This window comes from Agelaius tricolor, unplaced genomic scaffold, assembly GCF_023055355.1.
Source record: "Agelaius tricolor isolate 1412-34295 unplaced genomic scaffold, bAgeTri1.0.p SCAF_61, whole genome shotgun sequence".
NCBI lineage: Eukaryota > Metazoa > Chordata > Aves > Passeriformes > Icteridae > Agelaius > Agelaius tricolor.
This window is the reverse complement of record NW_027269321.1, coordinates 1391638-1407555: the sequence shown is the minus strand read 5'-3', so window position 1 is coordinate 1407555 and position 15918 is coordinate 1391638. Positions and strand designations below refer to the sequence as shown.

The 15918-nt window shown below is 55.9% G+C and overlaps 1 protein-coding gene and 1 pseudogene across 1 annotated transcript; one reads left to right on the top strand and one right to left on the bottom strand.

The window, feature by feature from the left end:
• LOC139605244 (zinc finger protein 850-like) overlaps window positions 1-15918 on the top strand; it is a 170959-nt pseudogene that overhangs the window by 47392 nt on the left and 107649 nt on the right.
• Window positions 7630-9648, bottom strand: LOC139605201 (zinc finger protein 436-like). The gene is made up of 2 exons (XM_071456544.1): window positions 9493-9648; window positions 7630-9028 (listed from the first exon to the last, which is right to left on the bottom strand). Exon 2 carries the CDS (start codon window positions 9012-9014, stop codon window positions 8106-8108), a length of 909 nt encoding a protein of 302 aa, XP_071312645.1. The 5' UTR covers window positions 9015-9028; window positions 9493-9648; the 3' UTR covers window positions 7630-8105.

Genomic DNA, 15918 nt, shown 5'->3' with positions numbered 1-15918 from the left:
CAGCAAGACATTCTATGGCATTCTGCCTGCCCCAGGGTGGTGTTATCTTTTTATCCTAAAAACTACCTGTACAATATTTACAATGACTTTCCAATACCTATCACCTATGTTAGACAGTGTGCTTCTACTCTAAACCAAACTGAAAGTGCCACCATCACAGCGGAAGATGGAGGCCAAGAAGAAGGAGAAAGGCTGGACATGCCCAGATTCCTCCATCTTGCCCCCTGAAGCCCCATTCTAGAAACCCCAACAATCTATTTTTCACCCTGTGATAAATTCACTATCATTCTACTTAAACTTTCATGGCTCGCAATTCTTCATGTAAGGTTGTTTTGTCCAAGGGCTAAATCAAAGGCACAGGGGTCTTGGGCTCTGTGCCAGGGTCTCTGAGCCCCCTGGGCAGGGGCTCGAGTCCTCCAGGGCAGCCAGGGGAATTTCCTGGGTTCTGACAAGTAGCCCTGTTGTAGTCCCTGCGTACAAGAGTTTCCTTGATCCCTTTGATGCCAGAGAGCACCAAGAACTTGAACCTTGCTGGAGTCCAACCCTGCCTGCCTATCATGGAGAAGAGGGAAAAGATGAAGAACCTGGGAGGTGGTTGAGCCAAATTGGCATTTTCCCATTTCTGATTTCCTCCCAGCTTTTGCAGCAGGGCAACAACCCCATCACTGCAAAGCACTTCCTTTTGCAAGGCACACACTGACCTTGGTGGAAGCTCAGGGCTCTTGAAGGGGCTGCTGCAGTTGGCAACAGGAACTGTTGTTGAATTTTTCACGTTGCTTAACCCCCCCTGCCAAATGCCGTCAAGCGGTTGAGGAAGGACAAAAAAGATTACCCTGGAGGAAGGGAGGCCAAGAGCTTGGAAAAGGAGGAAAGAAACGCTCCAATGATGACAATGACAAAAAACCCCAATTTATTTTTGACAGCAAATGAACACCGGCCGCCCTCCAGCCCTCCCAGCCTGGCAGGCCGAGCGGTGCCGTTCCCATGGCATGAGGTGCTGGCAGCCTGCGGAGAGAAACCAGAGAGCCACGGTCAGTGGCAGCAGGCTCCTGTCCCCCTGTCCCGCCAGGGCCTGTGCCCGGGCCAGGCTGCTGGCTCTGCTCAGAGCCCAAACCTCCCGACCCATTCTCTGTTTTTAGAGAAGGGCAGCGGGGCAGGCCACATTCCACCTCCTCTGCTTAATCCCGGCACAGCAACCTCCTCAGCAGCTGCAAGAGCGGGATGCCCGTGTGCCCGCTGCCGCCTGCCCGGAGCCCTTCTGCCAGCCGAGCTGTGGAGCCGGGTGCCCACCTCTGCAGAGCTGCTGCCAGGAGAGGAGCCGATCCCAAACCAGGTCCTCGTCCTTCTGGAAGGGGCTGTCCCTGCAGACCGTGGCCCCTGGGGCAGCGCTGGCAATGGACGCGCTCCACGGACGCTGCAGGCGCTTCCCCGTCCGGTCCGGGCACCAGGTGTAATCCTCCTGGGAAAAACAAAGAACAATTGCACGAAAGTCAATTCAAAACAAGACCTGGAAACAAGAAAAAGCACAAAGCCTGTCACCGTTTCATGGGCCTGAGGAGGGTCTGACCACTCCCTGTGAGAATTAAACCTGTCCACGGGCAGGGAAAATCCGCACCTCTCCCGCCCATAAACGCACCCCTTCCTCAAGGGCCTGCAGAGCAGACCAGCTGGGGCACGGCTTGGGAACCCGTCCCCCTCTGCCGCCCCCATCCACATGGATGGATGCTTTTGTCAGGCTGGCTGCCCCCGCCTCAGCCCGTGCCAGGCTGGCTGGCAGAAGCTGTCAGCAAGGCCAGGAGCCGGCTCCCCTTCCACAACATCCGTCCCCTGTCCTGCCAAAAAGCAGCTCGGCGGCCGGAGGGAAAATTAATATTCCCCAGCGCCGCCGAGCGGGGAACCTCCGGCGCGTGGCCAGGCCGAGCCCTGCCGTGCCTGGGAGCACCAGCATCCCCCCGCCCCTGCGCCGGCTGGGGACTCATCTTGATTCCATCGGGGCGCAGAGCGTGTCCTCCAGGCAGGGGCCGCGGCCAAAGCCAATCGGCTCTGCCCCGCCAGCGGCCAGCTCCAGGATGGTGTTCCCAGCTCCACGTCGTGCTCCAGAAGAACGCGCCAGCTGTGCCCCGGCTTGCGGGGACATCACGATGCCATTGAGCTGCAGGAGGATGTTTCCCCTGTCCCAGTCCGTGGCACCTTCACCACACTGCCACCACTTCTCCAATGGGACGGGCAGCACGGAGCCGCTCCCTCCACAGCTCGCGGGGACCAGCGGAAGCAGCATCTCCTCGGCTGCGCTCTCTCCTCTGCGCCGCGGCCGCAGGGAAACACTCCGGGGTTTTCTTCCAGCGCCACGAGACGCGTGCCGCTGCTGCTTGCTGGGCTCCTGGATCCTCCTGTGCACAGGGAGGCATCTCTGCTGTCTCCTGGGCCAGGCAGGGCTCCTGCAGCCAAGAATGCTCAAAAAGGTCCTCAAGGGCTGGCCTGTCTGTGGGATCCATGCATAAACACCACCTGATGAGGTGCTGGCACTCTGTGGAGAGAAACCAGAAACCGCCGCTCAGCGGGACAAGGCTCCTGTCCATGCTCTCCCACATTCCACAGCGCCCAGGCCACACCCGGAGTGCTCAGAGCTGCAGCCAAAAGCTTCCTATCAATCCTCTTTTGCGGAGGACACCAGCACAGAGGCACAGGTGCCACCTCCTCCAGCTAAGCCCAGGAGATGCACCTCCTCACCAGCTGCAAGAGCAGGACGCTTATGTGCCAGCCGCCCCTCCCAACCCCGTTCTTCCCCTCGTGCCTTGAAGGCTCATCCCCACCTTGAGACACCCGGGGCAGGAAGAAGAGCTGGCCCCGGACGATGTCCTCTCGTTGGTGTGGAAAGGAAGGTGCCCTCAGAGCAGCTCATAGAGCAGGATGCCCAGGGACCAGATGGTGGCTGACTGGCCATGGTAGCAGCCAAAGAGGATCCACTCTGGTGGGCTGTACTCCGGCGTTCCTATGGGACACGGGCGCAGCTCATCAGGCCCATGCTGCTCCCTCCCTCCCAGCCAGCTCCCGTTCCACAACAGCCAGCCCCTGCCCTGCCAAAAAGCAACTTGGCTGCAGCTGGCTGAAGAAGGATTCCCCCTCCTTCCTTGCCTCCTTCCTTCCCTCCCTCTTCCCCCTATGCCAGCCAAGGGAGGAACTTCTGCTGCCCAGCTGGGCCCCGGCTTTGGGCTCACCTGACATCCGGGTGTAGAACGTGTCCTGGAGGATCGTGCCGCAGCCGAAGTCGATGAACTTCGCCTCACCCGTGGCCAGGTCGACGAGGACGTTCTCGGCCTTGATGTGGGGGTGCAGGACGCCGCGGCTGCTGCAGTGCCCCATGGCCTCCAGCACCTGGCGGAACAGCCCCCGCGCCACGGGCTCCGTCAGGAACCGCCGCTCGTGCAGGAAGTACCAGAGGTGCTGACAGCGCTGCGGACGCTCCATGATCAGCGCGAAGCCCTCGGGCACCTCGAACCAGTCCAGGAGCCGCACGACGCCGCGGAAGCCAGGCCGCGACACCATCCACAGCAGCGCCAGCTCCAGGGCCACAAGGGCGCCCTTGCACTGCGGGGGGACCGCGATGCCGTCAGCGGGGCCGATGCTGCGCCGCGCCTCGGGCAGCCCCTGCCCGGCCCCGCCGCGGCTCGCCATGGCCCGGCCCGGGGCGCTGCGCGGCCCCCGCTCACTCCACGCTCGCTGCCCTCGCAGCGTTCCGGCTGCCGCCCTGCCGGGCCTCGCCACAGCCCCGTCCTGCTCGCCCCGCCGGCTCCTCCCGCTGGCCCCGCTCACTCCCCAGCCGCGCCCACTCCGAGATGCGCTCCCGGGACACTCGCTTGATGGCCGCCTGCGAGCCAAGGCCAGAGGCGGGCTGAGCTTGTCGCTCGCCGCCCGCCGCCACCCTCCGAGCCGGCCCCGTCTCTTCCCGGGGCGCCATCGGCGAGGCGGGGACCGGAGTAAACGCTGCCGCAGCCGCCGCTGCCCAGCAGCGGGCCCTGCCGCTAGAGCTGCTCTAGGGGAGGCCTCTCCGCCCGTGCGGGCGGCACCGCGCTGCCGCTCTTCTGCCCGGGGCACCCGCCCGCCCGGCGTGCTGCTGCTTGCCGAGCCGCCCCGGGCTGCAGCGGCTCGGGGCCGGCGGCCGAGCTGGCGAGCGGCGGAGCTCGGAGCGGGGCAGCTGCCGGCCACGCTGTCGGCCACGGGGCGGAAGCCGGGCAGCAGCGGGGCGGCCGCGGGCGGAACCGCGGCAGGGGCTTCGTTCGGGGCCGGGGCCTCGGCCGGGGCTGGGCCAGAGCCCGCGCCAGGCGCAGCCAAAAGCCCGCGCTGCTCCGCCAGCACCAGAGCGAGCGGCTCTTCCAGCGGCGCCACAGCCAGGACGGAGAGAGTCCGGCCGAGGCGGAACCACGGCGGGCCGGGCAGGGGCGGGCACGGGGCGGCCCCGCCGAGGGGCGCCTTGCGGGACGCGGCATCAGCCAGGCTGGGAGAGGCGGAACACGGACGGCACGGGACAGAACGAGAGTAGCGTGAGTGTGAGAGGGAGAAGGGGATGTCGAGCGAGTGGGAAGTCGAGCAGAAAACCGATCGAGAGAAGCGCTGCTGCTGCTGCTGCTGTGGAGCCGCCGGAGCTCGCGGCCGTTCCTCCGTTGCCCCCGCGAACCCAACGGAGGAGCCGCCGCGCGCCCCAAGGAACGAAAGAGAGAAACAAACAGATCACACCCCAAAGTCATTCCTATTAGAGAAGTAACCAAAGAAAACAACGTAGCAATAACGAAGACTGTTGGCTTCTGGCTTCTTTCTTCTTTGCATGAGACCAAGCATTTCATGGGGAACAATTGCCTCTTCTGACAATTTTGCCAGAGTGGACTGGAGCAGAGCATTTACTTTTCAAATAGAAAAGGAAAATCGTGTCAGTAATGTCATCTCTTTTCATCCTCTGTTGACACAGTTGCAGGCTGCCAAAAGACATGGTCTGCAGTGTGGAACTTGGGGCCAAGTTTCTTTTTCTGCCAGAGGATGAGGAGGGGAAGTATCCCAGAATCATGGAGTCGTGGCATGGTTTGGCTTGGAAGGGATCTGGAAAATCCCATGGCTGCAACCCCCCTGCTGTGGCTGGGGACCCCTTGCACTGGACCGGCTTGTCTAGAGCTCCATGCAGCCTGGCCTTGAACACTGTCAGGGACGGGACATGCCCACCTTCTCTGGGCAACCTGTTCCAGGAGAGCCTTTTTTCTGAATCCCTTACCTAAACCTAATCTCTCTCCATTTGGATCCATTCTCCCTTGTCCTGTCCTTGCCTGCCCTCGTACAAAGTCCCTGTCCAGCTTTCTTGTGTGTTGCCCTCAGGTACTGGAAGGCCACAGCTGGATCAAGGCTGGGTCTCTTTCCCAGGCTGAAGAAGCCGAGCTGTGTCAGCCTTTCCTTGCAGGAGAGGAGCTGCAGCCCCGGCACCATCTGGGTGTCCCTGCTGGGCCCCTGCTGCAGCGTGTCCACGTCCTTGCCGTCCGTGCCGGGGAGCCCGGCAGAGGCGGAGGCAGCGCTGCAGGTGCAGGGTCAGCGGCGGGGAGGAGACCCGGCCCTGGCAGCGGCTCCGGGAGCAGCGATCGGCGCTGGGCCGCCCGCACTGCAGAGAGCCGGGGCCCTTGTGCCTGCCCTTGTGCCCAGGGCGCCTTTCCCCGCCGCCCGCCCGCCCGCCCGCTCGGGGGAAATGCCCCCTGTGCCGCCCCTCAGGGCCGCCCCTCGCCGCTGCCCCGGGCGCTCCCGGCGCCGCCTGGAGGGGCCCAGGCCTCGGCCTCACCCTGCTCAGCCCGAGGCCTGGAAAAGCAGATTCAAACACCCACCCAGAAAGTGCCCCAGGATGCCAAGGTCAATCTTTTGTCACCAGCACGGCTTTGCTATCAGAGTCTGGACGGGAGTAGAAAATCACCAGGGGAAAAGAGCATGAACAAGTTCTGCCTTGGCACTACCTCTAGCTGTGGGGTACCAGTTGTTGGTTTCACTGGCTCTGGATTGAAGGCACTTGAGACAGTAATTCATGTTCAGACTCAAGTGTTTATTATTTCTTATCGGTAAAACAGCCTCATTACTGGGAGTTCAGCAGCTTTTCATTAGAAGGCACAAAATGGCCCACAATCTCTTGTTCCAAGGTCTTTTAAGACTAAACTATCCAATTAGGAACTGACACCTAGATTATTTTCCCTTTTAACCCAATAACTGATCCCAAAGAGCCTGCAATGTGGAATTTCTGCCCAATTACAAAAAGCCACCCAAACCCATGAAGAAGAAGGAAGAAGCATGAAGAAAAAACCCAGGACGAAATACTGTGCCCTCCATTTTGCTTCCATCCACAACATACTAAAAATCCCAAAACCTCAATTTCTCAGAGTCAGAGTGAACCAAAGCCCAAAAACTGGAGGTGATAAGAATGGACTAAAACCACAACCAAGGAATCAGCATCGCCCTGAAATACCTTTCCCCTTACATCAGCCTGGTGCATATTCATAGAGCCTCATGCATATCCATCAACTACTTTACATATTCCAGGAATGATTTTACATGGCCCCTCCCTGGGTCTGCCTTTTCAGAGCATGTGTGTTTCTTGGCTGTGGTTTTGGCTCCTTCTCTTTATCACCTCCAGGTTTTGGGCCTTGGTGCACTCTGCCTTCAGACGGGGAGTGCTGAGAGTTGGCAGATCTGTACAGGTGTCCTCATCCAGTGTGCATTGGATGTTATCCCATCCAAGCTGGCAGTTTAACACAAGCAGCTATTTCACTGATTAATAACAGAAATAAAAACTACATAACAAAGTTACTTTCAGAAACAGTCCCAGTCCATATTTGATCCCAGTCCAGTTGATCTCAGTCTGTGTGGTCCTGATCCATATGGTCCCAGCCTGTGCAGCCCCAATCCAAAGGATCCAAGCCCATATTTGATCCCAGTCCAGGTGATCCTAGCCCATCTTTGATCCCAGTCTGTGGGGTCCTGCACACACTCCCAGGGTCTGGAATTCCAGTTCCCAGCCAGGAAAAAATGTTCCTGCCCTTGAACTTCCTTCCTATCCCCTCAACAAATTGCAATAAAATTATAAACAAAGAAATAATAATTGAAATTAAATAAATTATAATTAAAAAAATCTCAACTCTTCTTTACAATACTCCAACTATGATTTAACTCAAACCAAAAATAACTATTACTATAATATTACCAATGCATATAAATAAACAAATTATATATCAAGAAATCCCTTTTGAAAATTTTAACTCGATGACCAATGTACTTTAGATAAAAATATCTAAAGAAACTACCATGCAATCTAACACCTCTTAGTTAAACAATTCATATTACAAATATACTAAACACAAAACCAAACACCACTATAATTTCTCAGACATTTCAACCAAACAATTAAACTTTAATAACATCCTTAAGTACTCTTGAAAAATTAAAATTATTTTTAAAGAATTAATTGTGTGTGGGTGGTTTTATTTCAATATTGGTTTTTGGATTGTTTGGGTTAGATGAATTAAAAAATGGGATTTTTATAGGAATTGAATCAGCTGAGAAGGTGGCACTCTGCAAACAGAATTGACTGAAAATAAATGGGACAGAAATCAGTAACTCTGAAAGTTTTATTTGCTATCAAATACAACCCACACACCCAGCCCCACACAATCCCAATCCCATTGCTCCAAATTGGGATCCCACTTCTCCCAATCTCCTTCCAACCCCATCTCACCCTGGTGGCTGTGGAATGGATTGAGTTTGGCATGGGATTGAGTTTTTTTGAGGAGGGAACAAGGAATTTAAGGTAGGATTGAGCCTTTTTGGGTTAACATTCAGTTATTTTCAATGGAATTTGAGTGGTTTTGAGGTGACTGTTCCATCCCTCCGGACTTTTGGAGGACAGAGAGATGGAGAAGAGAAAAAAATTCAGGCCAAACCAAAAGAGAAGCAGCCAGGTGTGTTCCCAACATGGATCACAGGGAATGTGAGTGACCAGGGCTGTGCCCAAAGTGCCTCCTCCAGTGGGGGATGGAGCTGGAGCAGCGCACGAAGCTCTTCCCGCACTCGGGGCACTCGCAGGGCTTCCCTTACCGGTGCCTCCGTTGGTGTCGGGTCAAGTTAGAGCTGCTGGAGAAGCTCTTCCCACACTGGGGACACTCGTAGGGCCTCTCCCCGGTGTGGATGCGCCGGTGGGTGACGAGGTGGGAGATGAGCTTGAATCCCTTCCCGCAGTCATGACAGCGGAAGGGCCTCTCCTCTGTGTGAATCCGATAGTGCATGAGGAGACTGGAGCTGGTCTGAAACCTCTTCCTGCATTTATCACACTCGTAGGGCCTCTCCCCAGTGTGGATGCGCCGGTGCCTGACGAGGTTGCAGTTGTGCTTGAATCCCTTCCCACAGTCGGGGCATTGGAAGGGCCTCTCCTCTGTGTGACTCTGATAGTGCAGGAGAAGATGGGACTTGGTCTGAAACCTCTTCCCACACTTGGAGCACTCATAGGGCCTCTCCCCAGTGTGGGTGCTCTGGTGCCTGATCAGGCTGGAGCTCTGGCTGAAGCTCTTCCCACACTCCCCACACTCGTAGGGCCTCTCCCCAGTGTGGGTCCTCTGGTGGCTGATCAGGTGGGAGCTCTGGCTGAAGCTCTTCCCACACTCCCCACACTCGTAGGGCCGTTCCCCAGTGTGGATCCTCTGGTGCACGATCACCTCGGAGTTCCACCTGAAGCTCTTCCCACACTCCACGCACGTGTGGGGCTTCTCCCCATCATGGAGCTGCTCATGGAGCACCAGCTCCGAGCTCTGGCTCCATCTCCGGCCGCCTTCCCGGCCCAGGCTGGCTCTTTCCCCCTCAGATCCCCGCCATCTGCGTTTGCAGCCCCTCCTCGTGCGGCATCTCCGGGCCTTTTCCTCCCCGTTGGCTTCCTGCGCCGTGGAGCCGCTCAAAACGGCCTCTGCCACCAGGTTCTGCCGCGGGCATTTGTCCTCCCTGCTCTCCATGCTCAGCTCCTGCTCTGGGCGAGGAAGGACAAGGACAGCATGGGATTTGCCTCCGTGCCACAGGCAAGGGCAACGAGATCCCCCCAGGCCGTCTCTGGGGACGCACTGCCCCCTCTTGGCTCTCCCCATTTCGGGATGCCGGGGCTCTTTGGGCTCCCGGGCTCCCTTCTCCCCTCATTCTCTGCTCTGGGCTGCAGCGGCTCCAAGGAGTCCCCCCTGCCCCTCTCCAGGCTCTTGAGGCTCCCACCAATGGCGGCGCTCCCCCCTCTCTGGCCTCCCCACTTTGGCCTCCTGGGGGACACAGGGCTCTGCTCCTCCAGGCTGCCTCTGCCGGCAGCCGCCACCGCCACCCCCCGATGTCCCCCCGTGGGGCCTTTTCCGCTCAGCCTTGGACTTCTTCATTCTCCAAACATCCCCCCAAAAACCCAACCCAGGGACCCCCCGGGATATCCGGGCCGGGCTCCCCCTCCCCGCTCACCTGCGCCATGGGGGGGGGCGATGATCCCACAGGTGGGGGCTGCGAATTCAGGCAGGGATCGAGACCGCGTGGCTCCCTCAGCTCAACCTTGATCTGCCCTTGTCCTTCCTCTTCCTCCCGCTCCTCCTCTGTCCTATCTCCACCTCCCTCTCCTCCTCCCCCCTAACCCCGCCTCCTTCCCTGCTCTTTCTCCTCCCGCTCCTCCTCTTCTATCCCCCCCTCCTCCTCCTCCCCTGTCTTATCCCCACCCCCATCTCCTTTTCCATCCTGCCCCTTCCACTCCTTCTCCCCCTCCTCCCCCCTTACCCCGCCTCCTCCTCGCCCTCCATCCCTGCCCTTCCCTCCCTCCTCCTCCTCCCCCAGCAGCAGCCACACCCTCGGTGCCCCGTTCCCGCAGCCCTCGCAGCCCGCGGCAGCAGCGGCCATGGAGCCGGGCCAGGTCGGCACGGGCAGCGCGGGGCTCTCGGCTGCTCCCAGCCGCTGCGGGCGGGGGAACCCGGCCCGGGCCAAAGGAGAGGCAAACTGGGCAAACTGGGGGCAGATCACAAAGCTAAGGATGCAGCAGAAAATGGAGCTGAAAGAGTTATGTTAATATTAACTCCAAACGAGGAAAAACTGGAAATTCCAAAGTTTAGGGAAGCCGAGAAAAAAGAATTAAACAAGATAGGAAATGAACAAGATAAATCAGGGAAATAGAAACTTCTACATGACTTAATAAAATGTGCTTGCTAGGAAAATATTAGAAGACGTGCATCAGAAACCCCACTGGCATACTCAAGTTTTGTGTGATCATTTTTTAAGGAATTTTGGGTGCACTGGGATTTTTGGTGTAGCAAAGCAAGTCACTGAAAGATGCTTAATTTGCCAAAGGATAAATAAAAAGGTGATGAGAAAAACAACATTAGGAGGTCATGAGTTAGCTCGTCGACCACTTCAAAATATCCAAGCAGACGTTTAGATTTGTTAGGTTCTGGATTTATTTGGAAAAAAACCCATTTAATCTAGAAGAAAGAGAATATGCCATATGTTAGACAGGAGATTTTAGGAGAATAAAAATCTTTGAAGTATCAGAAACACCCGAGGAATAAACCAAGAAAATAAAAAGGGAAAATGAAAGGGAGGGGAACAAGAGGAAAAGTCAGAAAGAGAGTGGGATCCTCTGCAGCTCTTGCCCCCTCCGTTGGCGGCCGAGGCGCCTGTCCCGGGTCCCGGCTCGCTGCCCGCCTCAGCTCCGCCTGCCCCGGTTTCCATCCCAGGTGCGGGCTCACTGCCCAGGGCAGCTCCACCTGCCCCGGCGCTGGCGGTGAATTTGTGTGCCCTGGCCCCACTGCCCGGCCCGCGGCCGCTCTGCCGGCCATGCTGGGGAAGATGGGGTTGCTCTGTCCTGCCGCGTGGGCCGAGGTCACCGCGCCGACCGCACCGAGGGCGGGTCCCTGCCATCCCATCCCCGGCTGCCCTGCCCGTGCCAGCTGCGCTGGGCAGCGCCGCCGCTGCTGCCGGGGTCTCCCACCTGCCTTTTCTCTGCCGGGAGCTGCCGGATCAGCCGCCATAAGCCATGTGGGGGCTGCCCACGCTCCGGCTCGGCCTCCACGGGAAGATCCCCCTCTGGCCATTCCGGCAGCAGACCCTGCCCACACTCCCACCGAGCCTCGGCGGGATATCCTCCCCTGACCCCTCCTGCTCTGAGTTACGTCCCCTTGGTAACCACAGCTCCTGCTGTTCATGGAAAATCCCTCTCTCTACAGGAAGCACCTTATCGAAACACTAGGAGCTCAGTTAAAAGGCAGCCCTCTCCAAATTCTTTCCCAAAACACGGGAGAAAGGCTACAGAAGCTAAAAAAGTGAAAGAGTTAGATGAAGGGATTGCTCTATTGCCGTGAAGAGAGGTTCCCAAGGCAGGGATGCGCTGCCCCGCCCCGCGGGAGCCACCGGCGCCCCTGCCGGCCGTGCCCGGAACTGCACCCAAGGGGAAAGCGCCGCAGCCGAAAGGCCGGGACCGGCTCCGGGCTCTGTTTGTTGTCACTGCCGGAGCTGTTGATACACACCACTATCATTATATTATACACACTAGTAAAGAACCGTTATTCCTAATCCCATGTCTTTGCCTGAGAGCCCCTTGATTTCACTATCCTAAAAATTAAGAGGGAGGGGGTTTGCATTCTCCATTCCAAGAGAGGCTTTTTCTGCCTTCCCAAGCAGACACCTGTCTTGTAAAGCAAGACAAGCACCCACAGGCACTGAGGGGGGCTGCAGGAGGGGCAGAAGAAGGCCCTGCAGCACTTGGGCACAAAGGCCCAGCAGGTGAATGCAAGAAGGGAGCAGCAAAAGGCCAAGCTGAAGGCAAAGGCCAGGGCAGAGCTCCTACAGCCCCTGAGGGATCAGCCCCAGGGCCCAAGGGGGCCCCAGCACCCAGGGCACGGCTCGGCCACAAGCACCCGGCAGAGGCATTGCCCTCCTCGGCAGGGCACAGCCCACCCAAACAGCCCCTGGCAAGGAATCAGGGCTCCGCCTGCAGGGCACAAGGACACTGCAAGCAGAGACAGCAGCACCCTCAGGACCAGCAAGTCCAGCCCGTGATGGACATGGATTGGCAGGGCTGACACAGCTCCCATCACACCAGGGACCCTCCACACTGGAGCCCTTGAGAACATTCAGGTGGGTCTGCATTGAGAGGAGGCATTTTCTGATGGACACAGGGGCCTCTCAATCTGCTCTGAATCTTAGACCTAAAGGGGAAAATAGTAAAGGAATATTTTAATTTTTAAGGGAATGAGTGGGAAAGATGAGCAGGTATGATTTGTTCAACCACTATTAGAAGCTGTGGCGGATAGGTTTGAAATAAATGAATTTCTTTTTCTTCCTCCTGTGATTGTAATTAACTAGGAAGGAGGTTGAGAGCTGGATTTTAATACTGTAAAAAGGGATACGGAGGCTAGTTCTGTTGTACCTCTGTGTCAAAAGTCTGACAAGGCCTATGCTGAAGTGAACCCAGAAGTGTGGGCAGCCCCAGGGAAATACAGAAAAGATAGATATGGAGCCTCTACAAATTAAAGCAACCAGGATAGGCAATACCCTGTTCCAAGAGAGGGAAGGAAGGGCTCACAGCCTGGTATTGAGTCCCTGTTAAAGGCAGGGCTTTTGGAGCCAAGGATGTCTCCCTACAATACTCCTATCTTGCCAGTCAACAAACTGGATGGAGGGACACAAGGAGGAAACACAGAATTTTCAAGTGTTAAAATTAAGATTAACTGAGGCGAGTGGCCTGGGCCTTCCAGACAGGGAAAAAGAATTAGGGTTATAGGTGGACGTTAAACAGGGTCTTGCCAAAGGAATTCTTGTGCTAAAATGTTTAACCCAGTGGCCAGAGAGCAGCCTCATTGTCTGCAGAATTGTGCAGCCACAGCTTCCGTGGGAGCAGAGGCCTGAAAACTGATGACAACAGGAGGATCTCCTAGAGTTCAAGTCTGGCAGCAAGTTAAAGCTTTGACAACCAAAAGAGCCTCTCAATGGATGAGCAGGGCTCGGTGATTACAGTATGAAACTTGTTCAGTGGCACAGGAGGATTCAGAACTGAGGACAGGGCAAGGGTTTAACCCAGCCTCCTGTTTGAACAGCCTGGAGAGGGGCTGGCAAGGAACCCAGGACTGCACTCAAGGGACAGAGCTCCCGAGCCAGGCTGGGAGAGATTGATGGGACATTCCCTGGCCTGAGGGAGACAATGTGTTTGTGGATGGCTCTGCAAGGGCAGCAGAAGGGAAAAGAGCTACAAGACAGGCTGTTGTTAAGGAAGGGGAATCAGACAAAGCGCAGGTCACCGGCCCATGCTCAGCTCAACCCGCGGAGCTGTGGGTGCTTGTAAGAGCCTGGCACTGAAATGCCCTGAGCAGGAAGGCTTCAAAATCTTCTGCTGACACCATGGCACCTAACAGGGGGGCAAAAGCAATTCTGACTGCTTCAGCAAGCACTGGATCACTTATTAAACTATTTCTGAAAGAAATAATTCAAAGATAATGGATTGTGGAAGCAATAGATTCAGATGGGGAACTCATTTTACAGGAAAGACCCTTCAGGGGGTTATGGCAGCTTTAGGAATACAATGGGACCTCCATAACCCCTGGCAAGCCCAGAGCTCGGGTTGGGTAGAAAGAATGAATGGGGAAATAAAGAAACACCTTTGGAAGCCGGAGATGGAAACCAAGATGCCATGGGTACAGCTTTTGCCATTGGCTTTGGCAAGAAAAAGAGCCAGACCCAAGGCAGATATTCAATTATCTCCCTTGGAATTCATGTCTGGAATTCCTTACCTGGGCAATTCTCCACCTAGTGCAGGGTGGAAATAAGGGATGTAAATTTAAGGCAGGCTGTAGCCGGGATCCTGTCTCCTGTGGAATCTCTCCCCCAGGAAGCTGGGCTGGCACAGAGCCTGCCCTGGGACTTTGCTGTTGCCAACACCCAGCCAGGCCATCGGCTCCTGCCTAAGGAGTGCAAAGCAGCACCACTGGTGGCCAAGGGGCCCACGCCAAGTGTCCCTGAGGCCAGAAACAGCCGCCAGCACAGCTGAGCACGGGGGGACCCCTCAGCCTGGCCTCAGGGGCTCTGAAGCCCCGGAGATTTGCACTTCCCGCCCGCAGCAGGACCATGGGAGCCGCCCTGAGCCTGCCCTGAAGGCAACGCAGCAGCAGCCAGGGCTCCACAGCGGGCCAAGCCCCTGGGCCTGCCCACAGATCCTCTGCTCAAACCCTCGGGAATCCTGGCCACCCTCCCCTGGCACCTCCAGCCACTGCGGCCAAGCCTCGCTGCCGCTGCTGCAGCTCCAGCGCTGGCTGGGCCTGCACTGCCACAGCTGCTGGGGAGCACCGCGGCACAATTCCACCCTGGGGCTCACTCACACCCACACTCTGGGCTGCCTGCGACTGCACTGCTGCAAAATGTACCCATCCTGGTTCTTTTAAATCTTCTTTCTCTGCTCAGAAAGGTTTCTCTACTCAAAGGTTTGCCTTTGGGAAAGAAATTTTAAAGGTTTTATTTAAGGGGTTCCCAGTCTGTTCGGATGTTAAACTCATCTCCACCACTCAATGGAGACGAGTTTAACATCCGAACAGACTGGGAATAGCCCAAAAGACACCCACAGAGATAAGGACCAGCAACAAAACATCAACGCCCCGCAGCAAACAGCAACCAACAGCTACCCCAGACACTGCCCCCGGCACAGCTGGAGACACCTGGTCTGGAAAAGGCTGAGAAGGAAATCCAGGAGTGTGGACGGAATTCACAGCAGAGGGGAAGAAATCCGAGTCTAATAGGAAACCAAACACTAAAAACTTACACGACTTGGAAGCAATGAACATTAAAGCAGTGGATTTAGATTGGTTCAGACTAGGTAAAGTTTAGGAAAAATCGAGTAAAACTGACATGTCATGGAATGATGTTTTCTGCACAGCCGGGCTATGTGTGGATGAAAGTATTTCTGTTGCACATCCTGGCCAGAACCAAGTAATGCCTTGACTCTCTCACACTAAAGAGATTCTTGGAGAGTTTTTGTTTTCCCTACAGTTTCAGTGATAAGATTACAACATGAGAAACATTTTTTATAATAATCCTACTTTATATTGTCAGGTAGGTTTGGGACAGAAGGGTGAGAATCAATTTTTGGTCAGGGTTTTTCCATGTTCGCCTTTATGTTGCATTTTGCAAAATTGAAGAGCTTTAACCGTGATACTTTTAACTCTTAAATAGTTCATACTTTTTTTAAAAAAAGCAGGGTGAAGCTGCAAAGGGAAACAGCAAATGGAGAATGTTGGGAAAACTTTACTATAAATAAATGGGGGGGAATTGAGATGAGGGACTACATTTTGTTCGTCATGAAAAAGAGACCAGTGTGTTACAAGAGTTGTCTGCTGACTATTTCTGTACTACTTCATGAGATATGAGCCACAAGGATACCAGGGAAGGGGTTGCAGGAGCCCACACATAGTCCCACCCAGCAAATGGTACAAACAGATAACTCACAGAAATAACGACCAGGGAAAGGCTGGGGAAAGGGCAGGGGCAGATAAACACCCAGCAGGGAAACCTTTCCCGCTGACAAATGGTACAAGCAGATAACTCACAGAGATAACGACCAGGGAAAAGCTGGGGAAGGGGCAGGGGCAGATAAACAGTCTGCAAGGCAGGATATTTGCTTGCTTAAGCTTGATAGGGCACAGTTTGCAAGGCAGGACATTTGCTTGCTTAAGCTTGATAGGGCACATATTGCATTAATCATAAGATTTTGGTAATTTTCCACGGAGAAGTCACCAAATAAGGACATAGGGTTAAGAAGACGCAGCTGAGGAAGACTCCGCAGCCTTTATCACCGACCACCAGGAGACAGAAGGATGACCCCCTAGCAACAACCAGCGCAGGTGCAGAGAACTCCGAGATAAC

Bases quoted from the DNA above. Each gene is read 5' to 3' on its own strand.
- LOC139605201 (XM_071456544.1), bottom strand. From the start codon at position 9,014: ATGGAGAGCAGGGAGGACAAATGCCCGCGGCAGAACCTGGTGGCAGAG.